This window comes from Martes martes (genome assembly GCF_963455335.1).
Source record: "Martes martes genome assembly, chromosome: 16".
NCBI lineage: Eukaryota > Metazoa > Chordata > Mammalia > Carnivora > Mustelidae > Martes > Martes martes.
Window position 1 is genome coordinate 1,513,852 of NC_137904.1, and position 26,292 is coordinate 1,540,143.

Here is a 26,292-nt window from a genome sequence, read left to right on the forward strand (position 1 = left end):
TGCGTTTGCTACCTTTATTGAACGCCCCACATCCTCCCGGGACCCCAGCCAAACCAGAACCCAGACAGGTCCCCCAAATATAGCAGGAGGCCTGGAAGGGGAGGGGAATGACTTGCCATCCGCGCCCCACCTCCCTGGAAACAGAAGCCCACCACAGACAGACAGACAGACAGGGGCCCGGAAGAGGACATGCCTCACCCTAGGTCCTCTTCCCTTTGCCCCGCTTGAAAAGAAAGTCAAAACCCTGGCTACGCAGCACCCAGCCCCCCACCCCACCCCTAGCAGCATTTGTGGGACCGCCCCCCCCACACGCGAGGCGCGCCCGAGGCAGCTCCCATCCTCGTCCTTCACTTTGGTTTGCTCCGGGCAACTCCGTGCGCGCTTCCTTTCTCCAGCCTCCCGCCCAGCCTCTCCCACGCCGTCCAGCACCTACTCGGACCTTCTCGCCCACCTGTCGCCTCCCTGCGCTGGGCTCCTGGGGCGGCGGCGGCTCCTCCGCCCCCAGCTCGGCTCCCCACTACTCCCTCGGCCCGGGCCGGGCTCACACGGCCGCGCCGCTCTCCTTGAGGTCGGGGGCCGAGCGCTGGCGCCTCATGCGCGGGGGGGTGGTGTAGGGAGGGTAGCGGGGCCCCGGGGGCCGCTGCGCCGGGTACGGTTGGGGCTGCTGGGGGTAATAGTTGTGCTTTTTGGGCTGGAAGTGCTGCGGTTCGGGCTGCGCGGACCCGCCTCCCCGGGACCGGCCGCCTCCGTCCAGGGAGTTCCTGCGGGGCCGGTGGGACCTCCGGGGACTCGGGGGCCGGCGCGCGGGGGCGGCCGGAGGGGGCGCGACCTCCTCGGGGGGTTGGGGCGGCGCGGGGGCCTCCCCGGCCGCCGCCCCCGGCCACGACTCCCGGTGCTGGGGGTTGCTCTTGAAGGGGAAGCGCAGCTTGCAGTCGTGAGGGGGCACGAAGCGGGCGGGGGGCCGGCGCAGCCCCCCGCCCCGGCCCCCCGCGCCCTGCAGTCCCTGCAGCCGCAACTGCTCCTGCTTGAGCCAGCGCAGGCGACCCCGGCGGAAGGCCGGGTCCTCCTCCATGAGCCGCGACACCCTCTCCCAGCTGGACAGCGGCGGCGACGGGGGCCGCGCTGGGGCGGGGGGCGCGCGCTCGCCGGGGGCTTCCTCCTCTGTCGCCTCTGTCCCCGGGGGCGCGGCCCAGGCGGCTTCCCGGGCCTCTTCGTTCTCATCGTCGTTATCCTGCGGGGGGGCGGGGGGGGCAACAGAGAAGAGCCGTGAGGAGAGCCGAGTGCCGAGCTGCCAAGGGCAGGGGGTCGCAGAGGCGCTTGGAGACAAGGGCGCTGGGACAGTGGTCTGAGCTGATCCCGGCGGCCACTTCCTGTCGCTGTGGTCTGTGCCCTGGCCAGTAACCTCCCGTGTCCCCGTCCTCGATCCTCGTGTGCCAGGGCACAGGACCTGCTGCACAGGGCTGGTGGAAGGATTAACTGCTAACCCCATAAAGCATGTAGCTCACAGTCCCCTGCAGAGCAGGCGCCCCGAAAATCCCGCCAAGTAAGGCGCCCCGAAAATCCCGTCCCATGCCCCAGGGACGGAGCGGGCAGCACCGAAGGGGAGAGACGCAGCGGACCAGTGAATGAGAAAGCTGCACAGTGCGGTCATATACCCCGCTTCCGTGAAAAGGTCAACAGAAGGGCATACCCATGCTCTTAACGTATGTTATCCACTTTTCCCAAGAGCATCTGTAATGTAGGACCCCACGTGCTTTGTAGAAACATGTACATTTGGGGGCACCTGGGTGGCTCAGTTAAGCGTCTGCATTCAGCTCAGGTCATCTCAGGATCCTGGCATCGAGCCGGCATCAGGCTCCCTGCTCAGTGAGGGAGTGGAGGGGGGGTTTTGCTTCTCCCTCTCCCTCTGCTCCTCCCAGCACTCGTGCTCTCTCTCAAATAAATCATCTCAGGGGCGCCTGGGTGGCCCAGTCCTTAAGCGTCTGCCTTCGGCTCTGGTCATGATCTCGGGGTCCTGAAACCGAGCCCCCATCAAGCTCCCTGCCCAGCGGGAAGCCTGCTTCTCCCTCTCCCACTCCCCCTGCTAGTGTTCCCTCTCTTGCTGTCAAATAAATAAATAAAATCTTTAAATAAATAATCTTAAAGGGAAAAAAGTGTACAAGTGTACATTCAGGGGAAGAGCAGAGCAGGGAAGGGGACAGGAGCCAGGGTGAAGGTGACCGCCACCGGGGGCCAGCGGGAGGCTGTCATCGCAGCCAACACCTGGGGGAAGTGGGGGGAGGGCACTCTAGGCTCTCAAAGGCCTGGGGGCAGCAAGTGCCCAGAGAGATCCAGGTCCAGCAAGGAAGCAATGGCAGGAGAAAGTAAGCCTCCGTGACCCCGAGCCGGCGAGTGGCCGCTGGTCATGCGTCCCGGAGGGCACGCAGGAACACCGCACCAAGCAACCCCCCGCGGCCAGCCCCGCGCTCCGGGGACACTTGTTCAGTGACTCCGTGCACGCCAGGGCTGGGCGACCAGGCGCCCCTGGAGGACTGCTGTCCGGGGGTTAGAGGAGGAGTGCAGGACGACTGCCTGCACGACAGCTCCCGCAGCCACCTGCCATGGGGCCCCGCGGGAGAGGGGCGGTTCCCCGGGGTGCAGGCGCGCGCCCAGCGGCAACTTAAGGCCTGCGCGCCTCCTACGGGGCCTCTCAAGCTCGGGGTACCTCCGAGCCCCCCCGGGAACCCGGTACGGATGCAGAGTCGTCCCCCAAGGCGCAGACCGAGCAGGTGAGGGCGGGCGCAGCTCGGGGATCCGCATCTCGGATGCGCGCCCGGGGGCCGGACGCCAAGCCCTCCCGGCAAGCAGGGGACGCGCGGAAGGAGGGCGGGGAGGCGCGCGCGGCCGGCCTCGCACCTGGGTCAGCGGGATGACGCGCTCCATGCGCAGCATGCGGTCCCGCAGCGCCTGCAGCTCGCGGTCCTTGCTGCTGTTCTGCAGCTTCACCTCCTGCAGGATGCCCGTGAGCTTGTCGATGTGCGCGCGCAGGTCCTCCACCTCCGCCCCGCGCGCGCCCTCCTCGCCGCCGCCGCCGCCGCCGCCGGCCTCCTCCTCGCCCACCGTGTCCCAGACGTCGCGGGCCACGGCCCTCCAGGCCTCCCCGGGGCCCTCGGGCTTGCCGTAGGTGCGGCACAGCTCCCGCATCTTGAGCGCGGCCAGGGCCTCGATCTCGGCGCGCCCGTGGCGGAAGTCGGCCAGGGCCACCTCGTAGCAGATCTCCTTCACCGCCTGCATCTTCAGGTCGGCCATGGTGGCCCAGCGCGGGTCCTTGCCCTGCAGCCGCCGCCGCTGCGGGATCTGGTAGACCCGGCGCGGGGCCCGGCGCTTGCCGCTGCTGGGCAGGCCGCAGCGCTTGACGATGGTCTGCACGGTGGTGGGGGGCAGCTGCTCCCGCAGCGAGGAGATGAGCCGCCAGCTCTCCTCGCACGAGCGCTTGTCCGAGTCGTCGCCGCTGTCCGAGTCCGCGTACTGCGCCGGGGGAACGGGACGGTGAGGGCGGGCGGAGGGCGGCCCGGGGCGCCAGAGCCACGCCGGCTGCACCGCGCACTTCTCGCCCGCTTCACCCCTGCTCCGCTGCGCCGCCTGCTTCACCCCCTCCCCTGCTTCACCCCTGCTCCGCTGCACCTCCTGCTTCAGCCCCTCCCCCGCTTCACCCCCGCTCCACTGCACCGTGCTTCTTCCCTGCTCCGCAGCACCGCGCGCTTCACCCCTGCTCAGCTTCGTCCCCCGCTTCACCCCTCTTCTGCTGCACCGCCTGCTTCAGCCCCCACCTCACCCCGGCTCCGCTGTACCACGTGCTTCTCCCCTGCTCCGTTGCACCGCCTGCTTCAGCCCCCACCTCACCCCTGCTCCGCCACTGCACGCTTCACCCCTGCTCAGCTGTACCCCACGCTTCACTCCTGCTTGGCTGATGCTCAGCTGCACCACGCTTGACCCCTGCTCCACCTGCTTCACCCTCCGCTCCACCCGTTCCACTGCACGGCCTGCTTCAGCCCCAATTCACCCCTGCTCCACTGCACCGCACTTCTCCCCTGCTCCGCTCCTGCTTCACCCCCTCCCCCGCTTCACCCCTGCTCCACTGCACCGTGCTTCACCCCTGCCCGGCGGTACTCTACGGTTCACTCCTGCTTGGCTGATACTCAGGTGCACCACGCTTGGCCCCTGCGCTGCTGCACCACGTCCTTCCTCCCTGCCCTGCTACATGAGGGAAGGAACAAGCCTCCCTCGAAGACACTCGCTGAGGATTTAAGGACGCCAGACGCGTGGACAGCAGCTGGCACAGCGCCATCCGCAAGCGGGCGCGGGGGTTACGCCGAGTCTGCGAGGCCGGCGGCAATCAGCGCTCAGGACCAGACCACACATTCAAGGGTGAGCCCGCTGAAACCACTAACTTGTCAATGACGGCACAGGCAGTACTTGGATCCAGTAAAAATCAGACAGATCGAGTCCAGGAAGTCCTACTCTGGTGGGGGGGCTCCCTGCACCCAGTCACCGTCCTGTCCTGTCTCCTCCCGAACACCTCGGCCACCCCTCCACGCCATGCCCGCTCCCTACTCCGGCTCGGACAGCATGAACGACAAGCAGAGTCGCGCTGAAGCACCGCCGGCCCATCTCCCGCCTCTACAGCCCGGCGCCCTGTGTGCGCCCCTGTGCCCCACTGCTCCTCACCACGCCACCGCACGCCCCCCACCATCTTCGTGTCTTCCCGTGCCCCGCCCCCCAAGCCCGTCCCTCTGCGCGTGTGCCCCGCCCCCTTTGCACCCCACTCCCGTCCCTCTGCACACGCACCCCCGTGCCCCCTTCCGGTCCCGCTGCGCGTGCGCCCCCACGCCCACCCGCACCCCCATGCCCTGCCCAGCCCTCACCAGTCGCTGCTGCTCCAGCAGAAGATCCGCCTCCTCCTTCTCCTTCCGGTACTGATTCTCTAGGTCCTGCAGCCTGCAGTTGGGCAGAGGAGGAGGAGGAGCTGCTTGGGGCCTGGGCCACCACAGTGGGGCGGCCGGCGACGCGGGCTGCGGGACGGCCGGAGAGCACGCTCTCCCCATACCTCTTCTCCATCTCCAGCTTGATGTCGATGCCCTGCTGCTCCAACAGTTCCTTCTGGGCGAAGTTCCAGTCCACGGGCTCGGAGGGCGGCCCGGGGGGCGGGGGCACCCCTCGCTCCCGCTCCAGCCGCGCCTGCTCCGGGTGATTGAAGCGGAAAACGTGGTTCTTGCCCATCACAATCCTATTCCCTGCAGAGGGGAGCAGAGAAAGGTGGTCTCGCTCCCCCACAGCGGGAAACCCATCCCGACGCCCACAGGGTCCAGAGCCCTGCCCACAATCCCAGGAGCCCCGACGCCATCTCTCCCACCACCCCCAGTCAGAGGGCAGTCAGGCCCCTGCCGATTCTCCTCCCTGATGGCCAAAGGGAATCAGGGGACCCTGGCACCCTCGTCCTGTTTCTCCAGAGCCACAAGAGATAACGAGAGCGGGGTCCCTCCCCCGTCCTTCTTGGCCCTTTCCTCCTTCCCATCCCCATGCTGTCTCCTGCTTGTTTCTGGGTCCAGCACCCCTTCCTCTACCTGACTTCAACACCAGGGGCTCCGTCACCAGTCTCCCATTGACATAGGTCTCAGCTCCTTCACAAGGCTCCAGGGTGACCACCACTGTCAGAGGGAGAGAGGAAGGGGGGCCATTAGACCCTGGAGAAGAGGAGTGAGGGTTACAGACGCTCATCTTGCAGGACCCTCAAAACACAGGCATGCAACCCCAGGCCCACCGCCAGTACCTGTCAGGGGTGCCACGGCCCCTCTGGTGGCAGGCAGCACAGGAAAGGAAGAGCAGAAGGAGGGTTAGAGCCCCAGCTACAATTCCAGAAGCCTGTGCGGGGGATCCCTGGTGCCCCCCACCCAGCCTCCCCAGCGGGGGCTCCGCAAAGCAGTCACTCTCCGAGGGCTGGTCTCCTGTGTCCAGCAGCTGGAAGCCTGTGACTTCTGTCCCCCAACATGCACACTCCTTCCTTTCCCACAAACGCTCTCCCTGGCCCAGCCCGGGCTCCTGCCGCAGCCCCCAGCCCACTGCCGTCTGCCGCACCTTCCAGACCACCCCTGGCCTGCCCTCCCCAGGCGGCAGCCAGCCGAGCACTGTGTCCGCAGACAAGACAGAGTCAAGCCGGCTCAGACGTCGATGGAGGTGTGCCTCGGGCCGCACCCGCCCCGGAGCCTGCTGCTCGCTGGGACGCGGAGACAGGGCAGCTCCCGTCCTCCAGGCGCGGCGCCCCACCTCAGAGCCTCCGCAGCCTGAGCAGAGGCCCGCGGGCGGGCTGACCGACCTGTGAGGCATCTATCAGCCGGGGCGAGCAAGTCCTTCCTTACAGGGTGCCCGAAAGGCGCAAAGCAAGCAAGCGCCACGTGAGCCCGAGTTCCTAGGTCGGCCGCGGGCAGTAAAGCAGGCGGGAGGACCGCGCCTCGAGGCCAGGGGAGAGGAAGGCGAGCGAAGCGGGCAGCTCCGAGAGGAGGAGGGCTGCTGTCGGGACGGGGCAACCTCGGGGCACAAGCTCGGAGGCAGACCCACATCCGTCACCTCATCACCTCAAGGAGGAAGGTGGTGGCAGAGGACAGGGCAGGAGTGGCCGTGGGGGTACCGGTCTGTCCCCTCACGCCCTCCCCATTCATTCACTCACTCTGCAAGCGCTTTGCCCCCCACCATGTGCCAAGCGCTAGTTTAGGTCCTAGAAATACTCTGGAGGTACCCGGTGCTCACAGGGCTCCCCTGGCTGTCAGAGAGCCAGCAAGTCCACCAGCAGACAGTCTGGCGGCACAGGGAGGCAGCAGGAGACGGCTTTGCTCCCGCTGGGCCAGGGAGGCACCATCCCACGACGCCCACAGCCGCCTGTGCCCCTGAGCTGGCCACGGCACGTGCGATCTGGGTCTGGTGGCAGTCTGGCGAGTGCCCCAACCCCCATGAGCCTGGGTCCCCCCAGCCAGGGGCAGCAGCACGAGCTGGATGGTCACTATTCTTCCCTGACCACCACCCCACTGGGCCGCCCAGTCCGCTCTGCCCGGCTCCCGTCTCTGGTCCACTGCATGTGACCAAACCGTGGCACCGCCCCTGCACCCCCTGGGCCCCCAAATCAGCAGCTGTACTCGCGGCTGAGCCACCAGGCCAGGCCCGCCTCCGGTCTCCCCAGGCACGTTCTGCACTCGCTCCGCATGCCCTGTGCGTCTGGGCTATCACCTAGCACGTGGCTTGAGATGACCCCAGAACAGGAACTCAGCAGAAGCCCTCAGGGCCGTCCTGATGTGAGCTCGCAGCCCGCTGCGTTCAGCTGCCGCCCCCGAGCCCCGCCGAGGCCCAATGGGTACGGGTCCCGCCTCAGCTACCAGCCCCACAAGGAGCCCTTCCTGATCTCACGAGTGCGCCGACCACGGGCGCCCGATCTCCCCGTCCCCTCCTTCAGCCTCAGGGGCCCCCACCAAGACTCAGCCGAGGGAGTGCTCCCCTGTTGGGCATCCTGCCTCCCTGCCCTGTGCGCTTCCTGGGGCTCGAGTCCACGGGGGCCAGAGTAAACCCAAATTATCCCGTTTCTTAGAACAGTCACTGAACCGGGACAAGACGGTAACCTCAGCACACAGCCCAGGCTGCCGGGTGGGGCCGTCAGCTGAGCACGGGACTCTCGATTTCTGCTCAGGTCAGGATCTCAGAGTCACGGGCTCCAGCCCCACACTTGGCGCGGAGTCTGCTTGAGGCCCTCGCCCTCTGCCCCTCCCCAACTCACGCACGTGTGCAGATGCGCGCTCTCTCAAAACTAAACTGTTAAACAGAAAAGCCAGAAATCACTCCAAACTGCACGAGTATCGTCACTGCCTTCACCCGGGGGTCTCGTGATTCCTAAACGCCTTCGCTGCTACGACCAGGTGAGGGCTAGAAATCTCTGAGTCTTAGGGCCAGAGGGATACGCAGGCCAGAGGCTCCGTGGCCTGGACAGAAGCAGCTTTTGCACAGATCAACTCAGATTCCCACCGGAACAAATACAACTTTTCCTGGGAGGTAACCAGGGCACTATCTGAGGCTAACTAGGAAGAGGCCAGGAGGTCCTCCTCACCAAAGCTCACCCCCACACATGGCACGGAGCTCTGGGTCGCCCTGGGGGACGCCGCCGCCCCCTGGCCCCCGCGCAGACCGCCTTCCCAGGGCTGGTGCCCAGAGCCAGAGCTTCACCTGAGCTCGAAGCCCCTCTGAGGACAGGGACACGGCCCCTGTCACACGGCCGCACTCCCATGCTACGGACCCTCCCCGGAGTCCGCATCCAGTGTGGGACAGGACGGCATGCGGTGGCCGCGCCGCTCTCCCCGCACCGACATTACCTTCTCCATCCGGCTGAGGGCTGCTCTGAAACACACAGTGCTGCTCCCGGATGAACTGCCCGGTCAGTTTGATGTCCACATCCACCTGGCCGACCCTGGGGAAGCAACGGCTGACGTTTTCTGACCATGGGCCAGACGTTCGCCACGCCCCTTCGGAACGCAAGTTCACCCAACTCTGTTAGCCACGCAGGCGTTCCCACTTCACAGATGGGGAAGCAGAGGCTCAAGGTCACACAGTCCAGCAGCAATGACACTGGGGTCCAACCCCCAACCTGCCCGACTTGGGAGCCCATGTCCGACTCACCGTCTTACACGAGGGGAGAGGGAGGCTGCAGCGCATGGGGTCCCCCCCATCCCGAGGGCTGACCACCCTGAGGGCTCACTTCCTGTCCAAGGTCATCACCCAGGACAGCTGTCATGCTTCTTGTGGGAGAAGGGGCACCCCCACCCCTTTGGCTCCGGGACGTGACCTCGGAGGCCCCGGGCCCTATGGATTGTTGGTGTTTGCCACCAAAGCCCCCGGCCCTGCAGGCACTGGCTCCCCACCGTGAAGCTGGGGCTTCGCCGCACCAAGGGAGGCCAAGGGCCAAGAACGTGGTGGTCCGAGTTTCCCGCCCGCTCTCCCACCCCGTAAATCAGGGAGCGCGCCCTCCAAGCCAGGCCCCGGGGGTGGCTCAGCCATCCCAAGGTGACGCTGGAGGGGACGGCCACTGTGCAGCCGGGCTCACAACTTCTCAGGAAGCCTGGTGGGTGAGCTGGGCCCGGCGGGCAGCCGTTCTGAGCTCTGGAGTGTCTCCGGGAAGGTCACCGGAAAAGGGAGTCACTGACGTGGGCGTGACGGGGGGACACGCTACCTGGTGACGCCGTCTTTGATGTGATAGAGCAGACACTCGGACATGAGAGGGTCCTCATTCAGGTTCACCAGGTGGGGGGTCTGAGGGTGGAGGAAAGGGGTCAGGCCCTGCTTGCCTGCTGCGCCCCACCCCGGGGGCTCTCCCATCCCGACCCCCACAAAACACCACCCTCCACACACACGCAGGTCCACAGAGCCGCCCCTCCCGTCCGGCCCAACAGCCCCCAGTCCTCCGCACAGGCCGACCCACCTGCGCCCCCATCAGAGACCTCAAGACCCCCCGGCCTTGCCTCTGCTCTCCCCATCCCCTCCCGCCCCACCTTGTTCCCTTTCAACCTCTCGCCCCTCACGGAGAGTGCAAGAGGGCGCTGGGTGAGGGAACCACGCTTCCCCCGTCGAGTTTCCTACGAACACAGACGCCTCTTATGACCGAAGAGCAGTAAGCATCAGTTTGATGCAAGAACGAGTGAGACCAACAGGCCCGCAGCCCACAGCAGAGTCCCCGCTCCCCCAGCCACTGCCAGCCTAGGCTGCCTCACCCGGGGCCTCCCCGCCTGACCCATCCCGCAGTCCCGGCTGCCCGAGCAGGACACTGTTCTGCACCAAAACCCAGCCCGTGCCCCCTCCCCAGAAGCACCTTTCCCAACCACGGTCTCTCTGCCGATACCCCCCGTCCTCCCCAGGCACGCACTCCGGGCAGCCCAGACAGCCAGCCTCGTCCCTCCACAACCCCCACGGCCCTGACCACCCAGCCCCGGGAAGTCTCCCTCCCTCCTCTCCCTCCCACGGCCTCCTTCAGCCCTCCCTGCCCCGGGGCCGGCCCCCTGCCTGCACACTCCACAACCGAGTGGGGCCCTTGTCCACCCCTCCAGGCGCCAGGGGCACCCCTGGCCACCTGACTCGAGCCTGCTTTGGATGCAGTACCCCTGGCCTCCAGGCCAGAGCCCCCAGGTCAGGGCCCCAGCCCACGCATCGCAGCCCCGTCCCAGGGCGCCCCTCGCCTTCTGTGCTCCTGCCCTGTGCACTGCGGCATATCCGCTCCAGAAGCAGGCCCCCGCATCCCTGAGCGCCCCCGGAAGCTGCTCCCGGGTTCCCTGGCAGGGAGCAGCCTCTCTCTTGGCCCCGCCCAACCCCACCTGTCAGAATCATCACTTCCTGTCCTTCCAGGTCTGTCTCAAGTTGACATGCCACTTCCTCCACGGAGCCTTCCACCACAACACAAGACACCCTGCCCGTGCTCTGCGAGGACCTGCTGCGGCCTCTCTACCTGCCCGACCCCAGGAGGTGCCGGGGACCCACACACGAACCCCAGCCCGACGCTGCTGGCCCCTCGGCCAGGGAAACAGAGTCAGTGTGGGGTGGAACCCACACGCATGGGAAATGGACGCCCCGTGGAAGTTTCTGACCGTTTCACGCCCTCCCTCAGCTCCCTCATTCATCGTCCCTGTCCCCAGGGCGCTGAGGCGGCGCTCACGGGAGAGAGCAGTGAGGACCAGCGCTCAGGGCGTCAGAGGACAGCGTGGCAGCTCGTCCTTGAGGGCAGTGGAAGTCAGGCTCAGGACGACAGCCCCGAGGCAGGAGAGCACAGCGTGCCAGGATGGCGGGGAAACAGCCAGGCTCCTGGCCCACGGCTCTCCAGGAGCGCCGCGAACAACGAGCCCCTGGCGTCATCCACGGTGGATACAATGCGTGTCAGTGCGTCTGCTCCGACCGGGCACCCCGCCATCACCACCCCCCCGCCCCGCCCCGGCTCGAGGACACTCACGCCCTCGCCGCAGCCTCAGGCCTGCTCTGGGAACAGCAGACACGGATGGGCCCTGGAAGCAGAAAGCGATCTATCCCTTGGGAGAGGAGACACGATTTAGGGCAGCGCCTTTCCATCTTTGCTCAGCCCTGGAACCCTTTGTTCAGATGAAACCGTACCTGGGAGCCTAATACGTCAAGCAGATAAGCAGGGAGATGCGAGGGCCACGGCTGGGGACAGGGGACCCAGAGTCTGGCCCTGTCCATCCCCCATGGCCCCCGGGAAGGAGGCCCCAAGCCAGGTTGGAAAATCAGATCCTCAGGGCCAGCGGTGGGAGTCCCAGGAAGACCTTCCGCTCTCTCGGAGACAAACTAGCTTTTCCCGCGTGACCCGATCCCCGCCAGAGCCTTCCAGGCTGGAGCCGGCCCCCCAGGACAGAGCCTAGCAGCTCCCCGTCCCGCTGTACACACGCCGTTTCACGTGCAAACGCGTGCCGCCTCGCCACCAGAGCGGGCGCGACAGTGAGTGGCCCTGACGCACCTCCTGCACCAGCGCGGCCCGCGAACCCCAGAACCCCCGAACACGTGAGGGCTTCCCGGTGAGGGAGCGCGGGTGCTCGGGGCAGCAGAAAGGGGCACGGTTATGATCTCTGGAGGGCACTTTAACAAAATACACCAAAATTTACACGGCAACCGCTTGACCCCAAACCCCCACTTTGGGGACTTTGTTCTCCAGACGATGAACCTACCCACGAGGCCACGCGCTGGCACGTGGCTTACAGGGTTCAAGACCGTGAGACAACCCAACCGCCCGTGGGGAGGAGGCTGGGTGAACACAGCCCCCGTCTACTCGAGTGTTCAGACGCGGCGAGAAAGAACAGACTGGACGCCGACATCCTGTCCTCGGAGAAGCGTGGGGTGGGGGTGGGACCCAAGGCCGGTCCAGAGAGAGGCAGCGTGCGTGGACATGGAGACACGTGTGCGTGGCTCATGCCTGTCCGCGCACAGACCACCCCTGGATGAACACGTCAGGAATGGGTAATGGCCTGATCCCGCGAGCCTCGGGCTGCGGACCAGACAGGCGAGACCGGCTCTGCGGAAGGGCTGGACGTCCCCCCTCTGCTCCAACAGGCCTCCACGCCGGGCTCCGTGGCACCCTCCGCTGCGCCAGGGGTCTACAGACCGTCCCTGTGCCGTGCTGGCCGGTGAAGACCGAGGGCCCCTCCTGCCTCCAGCGAGCTGACTGCACCCGCCCTGCCTCCTTCCTTCCCCTGGGCATCCACCCCACGGCAGGCCAGCGACAGAGGTGCCCTGCTCGGCTGGCACGGCCGTGATGTTCACCCCGGCGGTTGCCTGTCACCCACGTCCTGTGCGGCCCCCAGGGCCCACGTGCCAAACCGCATCCCCAGGATGCCAGTTTCCACGCGTCTCCAGCGGCATGGACCCTCGCATCCTGGAGCTCAGCGCCTGCGTCCCTGCCTGTCCCCTTACAGCGTCGTCTTCCCGTCACCCTCTCACGAGCACGTCTGACTGCCATGTCTAAGCACGTGACACACGCACAGAGCACAAAACATGACACAGAAGAGCGGCGGCGCACACACGGCATCCCAGCCCACGCCCCAGCCTCCCACATCCTCCCCTTACTCCCGGGGTAACCCCTATAGCCTGTTTCTTGTGAATCAAAGACGAATTCCGCGTGAGCTCACCCACTCACATAGATCCGTGAACACAAATTCTAACCAGCTCTGGAACCCCTGCCCCCCCGTAGGGCAGGGACAGGCAGGGATCCTGGCATCCGTCCACAGTCCCTAGAGCTCCAGCCAAGGGTGCCCTATAAGATCGGCCGCAGGCTGCCGGCGGGGAGGCCGGACCACACGCAGGAGGTAGCGGGTGTGGGACAAATACCGAGATCAGCGCTGGGGCTCGCCCCGCGCCCCCCAAGCCTCTGTACCAACCCTTCCAGCGTCTCACCAACCCTTACAGCGTCTCCTGGGCCTCAGCAGACCCTCACTCACCTTCTTCGGAGAGAAGACGCCCACGGTTCCCCCGTCCTCCCGGACGGCCACCCCCATCTCGGCCAGTAACGCTTCTCTGGAGACAGAGAGACAAATGGTCTTACCGGGACCCGTGAGCTCCTTCCCCGCAGGGCCCAACCTCCCCTCCCCGCCGGCCCCCTCCAGAGCCCCAGCCGCCCGTCCCCCGCACCTCTCCATCCTCAGGGCCTCAGTCTTGCGTAGCTTCTCCTCCCACGTCTCGTTGAGCTCCGCGATGATCTTCTCGGTCTCCTGGGGGCACACGACAGGTGGGGCTTGGGGCAGTTGGGGACAGGGACCCACCACGGGGGCCATCCTGCCGCCGGGATTCCTCCTTCCTCCTGGACTCTAGCCTCGGAGAACTAGACCCCCAGTAGCCCCCACCCCGGCTTCCCACCTGCCAGCTCCGCCCACCCACCTGCAGCCTCTCCATGGCCTCCTCGGGCCCAATCTGGGGCTCGGCATTGGGGGAGAATGATGGCTCCAGCTCGCCGTTGTGCGCAGGGGGATGTGAGGGGGAAGCTGGGGCGGGAGGGGACGATACAGCCGGCAGAGCACCTCCAGAACCCCCCTCGTCCGCCTTCAGGCCTGCCGGGGAGAAAGAAGTCAGAGAAGGCAGAGAAGATACGGAGCTCATCGGAGATGCACAGAAGCTGTCCGTGGGGCCCTGCCCCTACGGACTCCGAAAGACATCGGGTCAACCTTCGCCAAGCAGGCCCCTCCACTACTGCGGCCTTGACACACGGGCACCCAGTGTCTGCTTGTTCTCCTCCAGGCACGAAGAGCTCACTACTGAACATGGCCGCGAGCTGACTCCCACCATCAGAATGTTCTCGGCTGTGGGGAGCCGCGATCTGCCCGCGTCACGCGTGCCTTCTGGGTAAGAAAGACTCTACTGCCCTCCCTTCTGCGCGCTCCCTCCAGACACGGGAGGGGAACGTCACGTCTACCTTACGCTGCTCCTCCAAGAGCCGACCGCCCCCTGCCCCACCGTGCCCCTCAGGCGCCGACTGTCCGCGGTGGGAAGGCCCCCGGGACAGGATGCAGAGTCCACACGGGACGTGGCTGGCATGGGTCAGGCGCCCTCTCGCCAGGACACCACCCAGCGTCCGTGACATGGACTGTCATCACGCTCTCGGCCAGCAGAACCTCTGACGATCCATGAGACCCTCCGTGCAGACAGGGCCCCCGAGGCCTCCCTCGCCTGATTTACCGCTTAAACCACAGACACAGGGCTTGCTACCCATCCCCACTTGTCACCGCGGCAGTCCTCAAGGCCCCCGGAGAGTCTGTCCCCCCAGCTCTGGAACGGCTGAAGGCCTGCGACGGCCCCTCTGCGTATCTGCATCCACACCGCTGGGTGTACAAGGAGCCCTGTGCTCGGCGGGCCCTCTCCGGCCTGAGCCCCCCGCGAGGGCGTCCCTGAGCGGCCCTCCCCGGACCCCTACCTCCCAGAGCCGAGGCCGACAGCCCCTGGGCCAGCAGCAGCTCCCGCAGCCGGGCCACCTCCTCCTGCAGCTCGCGGATCAGCCGTGCGTTGGGGTCCTCGTTGATGACCGCGTTACAGCGGATCTGCTTGGTGCGGTCGGCGTACCTGGGGAAAGAGGCGGGCAGGCTGGGTGAGGCCCAGACGCCCCTGGGTCAGCGGCCCATCTCCCTCCCTCTCCCGGACTGGTAAACACTGGGTCCGGCTGAGGCCCCGCCTGTCTCCCGGCCCGGGTTCCAAGCTGCCGGCCTCCGAGCTCCGGCCCCGTCCCGGCCGCCCCGCTCCCGCCCGAGCCCCACCTGAGGGTGCTGAGCGTCTCCTCGTAGTTGATGTCTGCGGGGCTGAGCGCCGCGATCATGGCCGTGCGTGAGTTCCCGCCTGCAAGAGGAACGCGGAAAGCTCAGGCAGGCTCCGGCCTAAGGACAGGCGGGCTGGGTCTCGGGGTCAGGGGTCTGACGGGGTCACCCTCCGAGATGGGGTGAAGCCAGGAGTCATGGAACTCTCCCACGGACGCAGGCAGTCAGATGTGGGGAGGGGTGAGGTCAAGGACACCTCCGACATCTTCGGGACATGCCAGTGGGAGGAGGACGAAGCCAGCGGTGGGCACGGGGTCAAGAGAGGGCCGTGGCTTGCCTCAGCGTTGGGACATCTGTCAAGGATGTCCCCCACAGGGGACTGTGGGATTTAAGGTTCTAGGGGTGGCGTAGGCTCTGTCAGACGTATCCAAGCTGGGAGAGGGCGGGGGCGTAAAGCGCGAGACGAAGGGCCCCTCACCCAGATTCTCTTTGAGCAGCCACGTGAGCACAGAGTCCCTGTAGGGGATAAAATCCGACTTCCGCTTCTTCGATTGCTGGGGGGCGGGAGGGAAGCACGTCAGCATGAGCCCCCCACCTGCACCCCCCGCCCGTCCCAGAGCCGCTCCCTGCCCAGCCGCCTTCTCACCAGATCCGCCAGGGCCGAGATCACCTTCCCGAGGGTCGTCAAGGACTTATTGATGTTTGCACCTTCCTAGAGAGGGATGAGGAATGTGGGCCACAGAGGCCCCTCCCCAGCTCCGCTCTGCCTACCCCCGGCCAGAAGCACCCCCCGCAGCGCCCAGCACCGACGTCAGCCATCCCTAAGCCCCCTCACCTTCAGGCGCATGCCCCGGGCCCCGGAGGAATCGGCCCGCTCGCTGCCAGCGAGGTCCACCAAGCTGATCTTGCTGACCTGTGCATGGAGGGAAGGGCAGGAGGTGACAGGGTGTGGGCGGTGGGCAGGGCGGGCAGATCAGGGGGATGTCCGGCAAGGGAACGGGGCAGGCAGCCCGTGCTGGAGGGACCCACCTTCTCTGAGTCCAGCCCCGTGAGCTGGTCGTGGCAGCGCTGCGTGAAGACGATGGTGAAGACGGCGTGGGAGCGGCTGCTAGTCTCGTTCATGTTGGTGGCGGCCACCGTCCTAGGGGAAAGGGAGTGGTCACTGCACCCAGCCTCTCGCCTGCCTGGCCTGACTCCCTCTCCCCACGCTCCAGCCGCTGGCCTCACCGAGCCTTGTTTCCACAGTCCATGAGGTCAGCAATGTCTGCGTAGGAGGTCACGGCCAGCTTGGACAGGTCCTGCACGTACGGGCCCAGGATGGGGTGCTCCCGGACCCGCAGAGAGCCCCGACTCTTGGGGTTCAGGAGGTCTCGCACCCGCTCACAGTAGATCTCCATGTAGCTCACCTGAGCAGGGGGAGGCGAGTGAGCGGCAGGGCTGGTAAGCGAACCGGGAAGGACACCTGCGCCCGGCTCCCGGGATGGGACGCGGCAGCCGGCGTCGAGCGGACACCAGCACTCAGGACGCCTGGGCGTGGTACTGAGCACTCGGCACACACAGGCTCGATGACCCGACAGCCCAAGGTGGGGGGGGGTTGTCACTGTCATTGCGGGGGGGGATCACTGTCATTGCAGGGGTGAACACACTCAAGAGAGGGGAGACGAAATCACCTGCCCAAACCTCCGTGAGTGACAGGAAGGGCTGGGGGAGCCCCAAGGCTGCCTGAGTCCTCAGACCACGGGGAGCCTTGTCCCTGCTGCCCCTCCCCTGCCCGGGGCCCCTCCGAGACCCAGGCTCACCTCCACAGAATAGGAAAGCTGCGCGCTCTCGTTCTTATTAACGCGAGAGAAGAGGTCCTCGCAAAGCTGGAAGGGGACACAGAGAAGCTGCTGTTTAACCCCACCGTGGCCCTGAGGGGACAGGTGTTCCCACCATACAGACAGGAAAGCCATCTCAGAGGAGTTCACGCCCGCCCAGGGTCACCAGCTACTATGCGGTGAGGCAAGAAGCAAACGCCAGCACCCCAACATCAGACGGGCAAGGCCACTGTGCCGCAGGGTCAGGGAGCATGACGGTCAGCTCCCCGTTATCCACACCTGCTTTTTCTACATCGTACACGTGTCTGCGGGGGGCCGCGCTCACAGAGAAGTCTGACACGAGATAAAACGGCCGCAAGTGGCAGAACCGGGGTCCAAACCCAGGATTCTCCGGCAACAAGGCCTGGGCTCTTCTCAGGAAGCTTTGCTGCTTCCGATGGGGGGCAGAGACCCCTCCCCACGGGGCCGGGAAGTCCACATAGCCACCCACCCCTCGCCCCCAGCACATCCTATCAGAACAGCCTCCGAGGCCCAGGTCTCTGCTCCACGGTCCGGAGCGGGGCAGGGGAAGCTGCCCGGCCCCCACCACCCCGCAAGGCTGCGGGCATGTACCTGGGGCACGATCCCTTGCTGCCCGGGCTCCTGCCGCCCCATCATGGTGTACGACTTCCCAGCCCCGGTCTGCCCGTATGCAAAGATGCACACGTTGTAACCTTCGAAGGCATGAAGCAACATCTCTTCTCCGATGTCCCGGTACACCTGCTGCTGAGACGCAAACTGGGGGTCCTCGGCCTAGGGAGATGGGGGCAGAGGCTCAGCAGGAGCCCTACACGACTCGGTCCTCGGGGTCTGGCTCCCGAGAGTCTCGCCCCCATCACTGCTGACCACCCAAAAGTCCTACGTGCCCCAAGCAAAACCCACAGATGTTTCCCATCGCCCACAACGGGACCCTGTGCAGCCTCCTGCCGGACCTGACCACCCCGAGGGATCCTCCTGCCCCATCCTGGTCCCAGTCACGTCCGAAGGGTCCTTCTCGCCCCCACCCTAGGGTTCCGGTCCTCCCATCCCACCGCCAACCCACCCCACGGAGGTCCTATCTCCCAGCAATGCCCCCTCCCCGGGACCTAAACCCCCATTCCTCGCCGCGGAGCTCTCCCCTCACCCCAGCAACCTCACCGAAGTGTGTGACCAGTACGAGTAGTCGAAGGTGAAGCTTTTGGGGGCATCCTTGCTCTGTTTGGGATTGGTGATGGCTGACAGGGCAGCAGAAGGAAAGGCAAGACGATCAAGGTCAGGTGCTCCCAGCCTCTGCCCACCCCCCCGCGCCGTGGGAGTCCAGGCATCCCACTCCCCACCTCTGTGCTAGTTCATCTCTCCCCTTTAATACTCCCTGCCCCCCTCTAGCCACCAAGGCTAATTTTGGCTCCCAGGACCCGCCCCTCACCAGGGCTGCCTCCCTGATTGGGCAATGGAAGGCTCCAGGCCAACATCCCCCCCCCCCCCCGCCGGGGACTGGCAGCATGGAAAGGCCAGCCTGCCCCCGCCCTCTCCACTGGCACCTGCTCCACACCCAGTGCAGTCCTCCTCCCGGTCCGGCCCAGCCGGCCAGCGTGGTGGGCCCGCCCGCCCCGCCCGTGCCCAGCCGGCCCCGGGGACTCACTCACAGGTGGTGCTGCCCTGCATGCTGACCACACACTTGGCATCCTGGCTGGTCTCCCTGGCGTTGAAGGGCCGAACCCTCACCGCCACTTTCACTGAGGCGCCAGCCATGCCTCCCGAGACTCTCACCCTCCTCAGCTGAAGGACAGAGACAGGAGACGCGGTCAGAGCCCGCCGGGGGCACCCAGACATCGCCTCGCGTCTTCTCCCAGGATCCGGCGTCTCTACCCCCTTCCCCGGCTCCCGGCCCCTCCAGGACCTAGCTCCTGGCCCTCTGGCCTTCCTCCCAAACGTCACTCTCCTCAGGGACTCCCAACGGTGTTCCTGCCTCTCTCCCCGGCCATACCCCAGCTCTCCGGGACCTGGGCCATCATCCCCCAGTTACCTGGCGTCCTGGCCCCAGACCAGGGGGGCTGTATCAGCTCTGGCTGCCACCGGCCCTCGTAGGGGAAGCCCCATCCTACCTTTGGGGCCTGGCCACACCAGCTGGGGCTGTGGGGGAAACCCTGGTTGTGGGGGAAGAGTGGTTAGGAGGCACCTGTGGCTCCAGAGATGGGTCGGGGTTCCAGGGCTGGAGGGTAGGGGCAGGGGCAGGGGGCAAGGTTAGGAAAGGGGAGGACGGCGGTCCCTCCCGAGTGGCTGAAGGCAATGTGAACCCAAGGGCAGGGACCGCGATATTTTTATTCCTCGTCACTCACAAGTGCACTGGACACCCAGAGAGAGGGGAGAGAGAGAGAGCCTGGACAGAGGGCAGTTCAGAGAGAGGGAAGCCGAGGCAGAGACACTGGCAGTGGCCGGAGGAGGGACAGAGGAGCGACAGAAACTCACAGACAGCAAGGAGGGGAGAGAAACAAGACAGGAGGAGACAAGATCCAGGTCATACCATCGGCGAAATGAGGGAAGGAAAAAAGGAAGGAGCCACAGAAGATGGCAAAGGCAGAAATCTTAGACACGGAGAGCAGCTCTGGGCCGACACCACAAAGTGGGAACCCGGGAGAGACATAAAAGAAAACTCCAGACGTAAAGTCTGCCCTGAAATTCCCCCACAGTGCCAGCCAAGAAGTAGAAACCAGCTCCCACCCGGAGCTCACAGCCTCTGCCAGCGGGCAAAGTTCAAGGGCTGCAGGTACAGCCCAGGCCCGGGATCCACCGCCGCTGTGGGCCCCAAACCCCTCACCCAGCCCCCAGCACTTCCTCCTCAGGATCCTGGACAATGGGCAGGGGAGGGTGGGGACATCCTGCATCCACACCAACCCCCAGGACTCCTCTGTTGGGGGATCCCTGCAAAACACCTGTGCCTTTACTGGGGCACGGGGAAGCACTGCGGTGTCCCCAAAAGGAGGCAGGCAGGTCCCAGCCCCAGCCTGGGGCCAGCCCTATGGCGTCCGCTGCCCTGGGGAAGGTGCCAGGCAGGAGATCAGGAATGTGGGTGCTCCAGTGCTCACACCCTGGGAGGAGAGGCTGAGCAGCCCACGCCCACGGGCAGGAGGGTGGAGGCCGGCAAGACAGACGGGGATGCTGGGGCCCCTTCTATGGCCCCAAGGACTAAACCGCCGGGCCCCTGGGCCTCACCTCAGCAGCCTTCCCCGGGCAGGGCACGGGAAGGGGGACAGGGCTGGTGTGTCCCAGGACAGGAAGGGAGGAGCTCAGATCCCAGAGGCCGAGTCGGGAAGCGCAGCCCTGACCCCCGAGACCCTGCCCAGGGCAGGGACGACGACGGGGACGCGGCGTGGTGAGGCCGTCGCGGCTCATGGGGCAGGGAAGAGGGTGGCGCGGCCGAGGGTCGGCCGGGGGTACCTGCCCCCAGCCCGCCGGTGATCCCCGCGCCGACCCCGGTCCCGGCCTGCGCGGGCGGCCATGCGGACGCGGTGCTCCCTCCCGGCCGGCCGCCCGACGGCCGCCCCGGGCCTGGCACCTCTCGGCGCCTCCGCGGGACAAACAGCACATGACCCGGCTCCCGCGGCCGGCCGGGACCCCGGCTCCCCGCCCCCCCAGCCCGGCGCATTCCTCGGCGGGCGTCCCCTCCCTCCCCCGCTCTCCCCCGCCCAGCGCTCACCTCGTCGCGGCGGGGCTCCCCGGGCGGCTCGGCGGAGGGCACGGGGGCGACCTTCCCGGGGCGGGGGGGGGGTAAGACGGCGGCCGGCGATCGGGAGCGGGCTCGGGGCTGCCCCCGCCCCTCGCCGGGTCCCCGGGCGGCGGGCGGCGGACTCGCGCCCCGGGGGCGGCAGCAGCAGCGGCGCCAGCGGCCGGCGCCCGCCCGGGCAGCGCGAGCTGGGGCGGGAGCGAGGGGCGGGGGACCGGCGGGCGCGCGCACGCGGGGGGCGGGCGCGCGCCGTCCCGACTGGGGCCCGGGAGCGGCCCGGGAACGGCTGTTAAAGGGGCAATGCCCTCGCACTGTGGGGCCCAGCGGGTGCGGGCGCAGAAAGGCGCGCTGGACGCGGGCTGGCGGGAGGGTTACGGCGCGCGAGGAACCGGGCCGGGGTCGGGGGAGGTGGGGGGCGGGGGGGCAGGGGGCGGGCCCTGGAGGGGACCCAGGCCCCGGACCCGCGCACGTCGCCGCCGTCGGAGGCGCGCCCAGGGGCGGAGCCGCCCGTCGCGCCCCGCCCAGGCCCCGCCCCCGCCCAGGCCCCGCCCCCGCGTGCGCCGCGCGCCGGCTCCGCCCCCGGGCTCCAGTCGGCGCGTCTCTCCTCGGCGCCCGCCCGGCGTTCCAGACCCCGCCGGCCGCCGCCTCAGGTGCCGGGGCCGAGAGCGGGCGGCGGCGCCGGCCGGTCCGCTGCCCGGTCCCCTGCCCGGTAGGCCGGCCGCCGCCTCGGGTGCCGTCTCGGGCCCGGGTCCGCTCCCCACAGGCCGGGCCTCCGCTCACCGCCGCGCATCCCCTGCCCCCTCCCCCCACCCCGGCCCGGCCCCGGGCACCTGCCCCGGCCCCCGTCCCCGGCCGCCCTGGTCGCTCAGGCCCGCTGCGGGGTGCTGTCGCGCTCCCCTCGGCTGCACGCGCCCCGGAGAGCGGCGGCGCCCGCTGAGACCCCTGAGCTCGGCTTCCCGCGGGGGCGCGGACGCCCGCTCGGACCCCTCCTCGGCGCCTGCTTTGCTCTTCCTGCGCGCTGCCCCCTGCCCGCCCTTCCCGCTGCGCGGCGCCCCTGCCCCTGCCCCGCTCGCGCCCGCTCTGCCCGGTCCCCCGCGGCGCGAGCCTCGCACCTGACGTGCCGGCCGCCCTCGTTCGCCTCGCGGCCGCACGGCCGGTTCCGCGCCGACGCCCGGCTCCGTCCGTCCGTCCGTCCGTCCGCCGTCCCCGCCGTCCCCGCCGACCCCGGACCTCGCTCGCTCCGGAGAGCCCGCGGCCCGGCCATCTCTGGGCGTCCGACCCCTTCCGCGCGCTCCCCGCCGCGTGCACGCTCTGCCCCCCCCCATCGCGCGCGGCGCCCCAGACGCCCCGAGGACCCTCCCCCTCTCCTCCTGCCGCAGACCCTCCTCCCGCCCTCGACGGCTTCACGGCCGCCTCCGCCCCGCCGGGCGGTGCGCGGACGACTCGTTTCCCGCGATGCTGCCGGCACCGGCGAGGAGACCCGGCCCGGCCACGCGTCCGGCCGTGGGGGACGACGGACACAAGCTCATCCCCTTTGCCAAGTGAGTCCTCCCCACCCCGTGGGGAGGGGACGGAGGGAGGTGCGCGCCCGGCGTCCCCTCCGACGGCGGTGGCCGACGAGGGTCTCGGGACTCGGGGCTCGAAGCCTGGTCTCCGCAGGCGCACGACGCGCTCGGCTGTCCCGCAGACGGGTCCGGTCCAGGACGGCGATGTCCCGGCCGCGACGTCAAGCGCGGCTCCAGGGTTAGAAAGACAAGGGATGGACGGACGGAGCTGGCCTTCCGGGGGAGGAGACGGCGCGTCCGAACACGAGTGTGACTTCCCTTAGAGTGTCAGGAGAGACGAAGTAGTGTCCTGTGCTGGGAACCGGAGCGCTCCGCAGACACTTGGACGGGGCGGCTGTGGAAGGCGGCTCTGGGGACCCGAGCCTGAACTCGGATCTGCAGATGGGAATCAGCCGGTCCGACAAGAGCCCAGGCCGGGGGCGAGGGGAGAAGAAGGAAGACTGGGGGGGGGACCCCACGAAAGAGAGAAGCGTGGGATCTTGTAGGACCGGGAAGCCCGCCAGCGAGACTGAAACCGGGTGACCCAGGGGAGAGTAGACAGCGGCGTCGGCATTCCGGGCCAGCGCCTGCAGGACCTCCCAGGTCACCGGGAAAGGTCCGGGTTTCATCCTAAGGACAGTGGAAGTCAGTGGAAGGTTCTCAGCACAGAGATGACACGAGCAGAGCTTTTTCCTTCCTCCCCGATTTCTTTGTTGTGAAAAATGTCAAAAAGCGAAGTAGAGAAGCACTCGTCCTGGAGCCAGCGTCTGCGTTGCGGGAGCTTCCGACGTCTCGGTTCTGGGCACGATCTGTGCCCAGATCTGGGCACAGATCTGCTCATCTGTGCCGCCATCTAGCCGCCTCCTGCTCGGCTTATTTTGAAGTAAGCCTCCAACCGTCGGTCATTTCACACGACCGTGGTTAAAGGCTTACTCACACGGCTCCGGGCAGCAGACGTGATTGCGGGGTGAGGACGGGAGCAGGGGGAGCCCCTTGTCCTAATAGTCCGGGCTGGGGCAGATGAGCCGGAAGAGCGGTGGAGGAAGCGGAACGGGCGAGGAGTGCTCAAATCGGATGTATTTTACTTTATTTTATTGCATATTTCATCTTCTTGAAACTTAAGTGAAACTTTTAAAAAACTTCACGTATTCATTTATTTATTTTTTACTTTGAGTAGGCTCCACGCCCAACACGGGGCTTGAACTCACAACCCCGACATCACGCATCACATGCTGTACCTACTCAGCCAGCTGAGCTCCCCCTCCTTTCTCATATTTAAATGAAACTTTACTTTTTAATTATTTTATTTTATTGAACATTTTATTTATTTACTTAACAGAGAGCACAAGCAGGGGGAGTGGCAGGTGGAGGGAGAGAGAGAAGCAGGCTCCCCGCTGAACAAGGAGCCCAATGTGGGACTCGATCCTAGGACCCCGGGATCATGACGCAGGCTGAAGGCAGAGGCTTCACTGACCAACCCACCCAGGCGCCCTAAATTTTTTTTTATTTTTAAGTAAAATCTGGGTGTATTTTAGATGTAGAACTGACACGACTTGCTGATGAACTGAATGTGGGAGCTGAGGGAAAGTGAGGCAAACCAGGTTTGTGGGCTCCAGCATCTGGCCAGCTGGGGTGCCTTCCTGGGAGGTGGGGCAGGCTGGGAGGAGATGTGCGTGAGGAGTTGAGCCTGCAAGTCTGGAGTCCAGGGGAGGACACGGATTTGGGATATCGTTAGCACATCGGTAGTACGTAAAGTCATGAGCCTGGGTGAGGTCCCATAAGGTGAGATGGAGATGAGAAGACAGAAGGTCCAGGCCAAGCCCTAGGAGACTCCCCTGGGGAGCAGGAGACCAGCTGACACTTCGGAAGTGCTGAGCCCTGTTCTCACACCCCTTGCTACCCAGAAGGATAGCAGTTTCTGTGAGTTAGGGGACACAAAGCAGAAGCGAACAAGGGTTCTGCTTGGCTGGGTCCTTGCGCCCACTGCAGGGAACCTGCCCCGTCACGTCAGCTGAGCGGCCGGGGCCTTTCTCTTTAGCAGATAAACATGGTGTTCTCTGGTTGTGGTGCTTAGATATTTGAGATCGGGCGAGATCCAGCCTCAAACACTGCCCGTCTCGTCTCGCAAATCAGATCTCACCATCTCCTCTGCTGAAGTGGCTAGGAGAGCACGTGGCCGGAGGGGCCCGATCAGCTGTGCGGCCCCGCGGAAAGGCGGGACCCCTGAATCCCCGGAGTGAGTGGACGCTGTGAGGGGTGAGCTGAGCCAGCCCCGAGCCTCCCCTGTCCTCCTTTCAGGTGTTCCAGGGTGGTCCGCCGATCGGCACCCCCCGGCTTGCCTTCCCAGAGCCCCGGACTGATGCCCCAGCGATACGGAGACCTCTTCTGGAAGAACCTTAGCCAAAAGCCCAGGTGGGCAGACACAGAAAAGGAAAGGGGGAAATAAGGCTGTAGAGTTTTGCACTAAGCCTTACAGCAATAAACCCTTGTCTGGGGACGGCTGGCCCACTGGCCGATGGCCACCGTAGCTCCTACTGCCAAATGGACTCGTGGTTGGGAGAACGGTCAGAGAAACAACACAGATGGGGGTGTCCTCTGCACATAGCTCCCCTTTTGTGGTTTTCAGCCCCACCTGGATGGAAGAACAGTACACCCCACCCCTGCAGGTATGACAAACGTTGTGCCCTTAAACGATCCTTGGTTAAAATTGTACCCACTGCCATCCTATCCTCAGCTGACCTTACCACCTCTTCCCTCTGCTGTCCCCCAACCAGTGCACAGACCACGCCCTCCTTTCTTTGCATTGGCCCCCGTTTCCACAGTCTGGGCTTCCCAAGACCCCGACTCCCTGTTTCAGTCCAAGCCCTCCCTTGAGAGGCCCAGTTCTGCCCTCTGGCCCCTTTCCCCCCATTCTTGGGCACAGAGAGCCACTGGATGCTCCCAGCCTGGCCTGTACCCCCCTGAGGGGCTCCCACCACCGGAGCTGCTTTGCCGAAGAAAGAGGAGGAGGCCACCTTTGGCAGGAATGCAGCAGGGACCTGGGGGCATCCCAGCCAGGGTGAGGGCAGTCACTTACCACCTGGAGGATCTAAGGAGGCGACAGAGACTCATCAATGAGTAAGGAGAGAGACATCTGGGGCTCTGGGAGCCCAGCAGTTGGGGGCAGGAGGGTTTGAACTAAGGAAGGAGTTGAGAGCCTTAAGGAATTGGAGGCTGTAGGAGACAGGGAGGGACCTGGGGGAGGATAAGCCACAGGAGCCCCAAGGAGTGGAAATGGGTCACCAAAGACAGGAAAGCTGTCCGTGTAGCTGGATGGTAGTAGGCACCCACAGGTCACCTGTGAGTCCCTGGACGCAGGGTGCTCCCATCCGAGGGGAGCAGGAAGCTGGGGGTGGAGGGGGGGAAGTCCAGTGGTAACATCTCTGGGTCCCAGCAGGAAGTATTCTAGGGCAGAGGGGTGAAGAGTAGAGACACAGGAAGCCTGGCCTCCAGGCACCTCGTTCCTAAGCCTCACGTCCCCACAGACAGAAAAATGCCCAGTGGGGCGGCTCTGGGGCTGCATCTGAGCCCCTGGCTCTTGCCCATGACCGCGGTGGAGTCCCCAGCGCCACCCAATACTGGGGTCTGGAAGAGGAGAGGGCTGCCTATCCACAGGAAGACGGCCACCCTCTCACCAGTGGCCGGCCTCAGGTCTGGCGGGGGGACCTGGTGGGGTGGTGGAGGGTGGGGGGGGGCGGCTGTCTGGTCTTGTCCCTCCTGGGACAGCAGGAGCCAGCAGCCCCAGGCTAGGTGGCTGGCCTGGAGAGGAACAAAGCACAGAGGGGCCGGGGTGCCTGGGCTTGGAGGCTAGGAAACCCGGAGAGACAGCCTTTCCCGTTCTCAACCTTACAGCTGCTCTGGTCTCCCTGGAGCCCCCTGGCCCAGGGCGGGTCTTGCCTCCCCAGGCGGCTGGGCTCCCTGGCCTCCTACAGCGCTGTCGCGGCTAGCAGGACGCTCCTCTGCAAGCCCTGGGGGATGGAAGTGCGGTCTGAGGAGTGAGGACGGACGCCGTGCCCCCGCTGCCCCCGCTGCCCCCGCTGCCCCGGCCCCGCGGGCCCCAGGCTGGCTGGCGGCCCTGGAGCTCCCGACTTGTGACGGCGAGGCGTTTCCCCCTCCTTAGCGTCTCCCAGCGGCCCCCACCCCCAGCCCCCCCGGCCTCCCTGGTCAGCCCGCCCCTCGCGGGGCTTCCCGGGACCGGCTGCCCGCCCCCAGCCCCCAGGCCGGATCCCGGGCCGTGTGCCCCTTCCTCTGTTCTGGCATTAAAGAGCGAGCGAGTCGAGCCCGGAGTGTCTCTCTGCCCGGGAGCAGTGATGGAGAGGCTCGCGGGGAGGGAGGCCGCCGTCCGCTCCTCC

At 66.4% G+C, this 26,292-nt stretch overlaps 2 protein-coding genes across 4 annotated transcripts; one reads left to right on the plus strand and one right to left on the minus strand.

Annotated features, from left to right (window-relative positions):
- On the minus strand, positions 1–20,547 carry KIF1C (kinesin family member 1C). The gene is made up of 23 exons (XM_080827139.1): positions 20,331–20,547; positions 18,660–18,780; positions 18,280–18,412; positions 17,792–17,868; positions 17,228–17,407; positions 16,598–16,663; positions 16,026–16,204; positions 15,828–15,939; positions 15,634–15,711; positions 15,445–15,510; positions 15,277–15,352; positions 14,802–14,880; positions 14,465–14,610; positions 13,435–13,604; positions 13,189–13,268; positions 12,999–13,074; positions 9,242–9,321; positions 8,388–8,482; positions 5,604–5,687; positions 5,087–5,273; positions 4,905–4,977; positions 2,896–3,507; positions 1–1,231 (listed from the first exon to the last, which is right to left on the minus strand). The coding sequence occupies exons 3-23, from the start codon at positions 18,383–18,385 to the stop codon at positions 542–544; spliced, it is 3,312 nt and encodes a 1,103-aa protein (XP_080683265.1). The 5' UTR covers positions 18,386–18,412; positions 18,660–18,780; positions 20,331–20,547; the 3' UTR covers positions 1–541.
- INCA1 (inhibitor of CDK, cyclin A1 interacting protein 1) lies at positions 19,033–26,218 on the plus strand. 3 transcript variants are annotated; one of them, XM_080827142.1, is made up of 7 exons: positions 20,958–21,066; positions 21,737–21,898; positions 24,200–24,313; positions 24,528–24,567; positions 24,825–25,018; positions 25,426–25,591; positions 25,793–26,218. In XM_080827142.1, the coding sequence occupies exons 2-7, from the start codon at positions 21,813–21,815 to the stop codon at positions 25,937–25,939; spliced, it is 747 nt and encodes a 248-aa protein (XP_080683268.1). In that variant the 5' UTR covers positions 20,958–21,066; positions 21,737–21,812; the 3' UTR covers positions 25,940–26,218. The 3 variants fall into 3 exon arrangements, with proteins under 3 accessions (XP_080683266.1, XP_080683268.1, XP_080683267.1); XM_080827140.1 differs by lacking the exons at positions 20,958–21,066; positions 21,737–21,898 and adding an exon at positions 19,033–19,400; XM_080827141.1 differs by lacking the exons at positions 20,958–21,066; positions 21,737–21,898 and having other exon boundaries at positions 24,248–24,313; positions 24,528–25,018.
- The last annotated feature ends 74 nt before the right edge of the window (positions 26,219–26,292 follow it).

Excerpts from the sequence above, each read along its gene's own strand:
- KIF1C (XM_080827139.1), bottom strand. The coding sequence starts at position 18,385 with ATGGCTGGCGCCTCAGTGAAAGTGGCGGTGAGGGTTCGGCCCTTCAAC. Across the intron at positions 17,408-17,791 it reads CGTACTGGTCACACACTTCG|GCCGAGGACCCCCAGTTTGC; the intron begins GTGAGGTTGCTG and ends CCATCTCCCTAG. Across the intron at positions 5,274-5,603 it reads GCCCCTGGTGTTGAAGTCAG|GGAATAGGATTGTGATGGGC; the intron begins GTAGAGGAAGGG and ends TCCCCTCTGCAG.
- INCA1 (XM_080827140.1), top strand. The coding sequence starts at position 19,168 with ATGAGGGAAGGAAAAAAGGAAGGAGCCACAGAAGATGGCAAAGGCAGA. Across the intron at positions 19,401-24,199 it reads GCAAAGTTCAAGGGCTGCAG|GTGTTCCAGGGTGGTCCGCC; the intron begins GTACAGCCCAGG and ends TCCTCCTTTCAG. Across the intron at positions 24,314-24,527 it reads AACCTTAGCCAAAAGCCCAG|CCCCACCTGGATGGAAGAAC; the intron begins GTGGGCAGACAC and ends TGTGGTTTTCAG.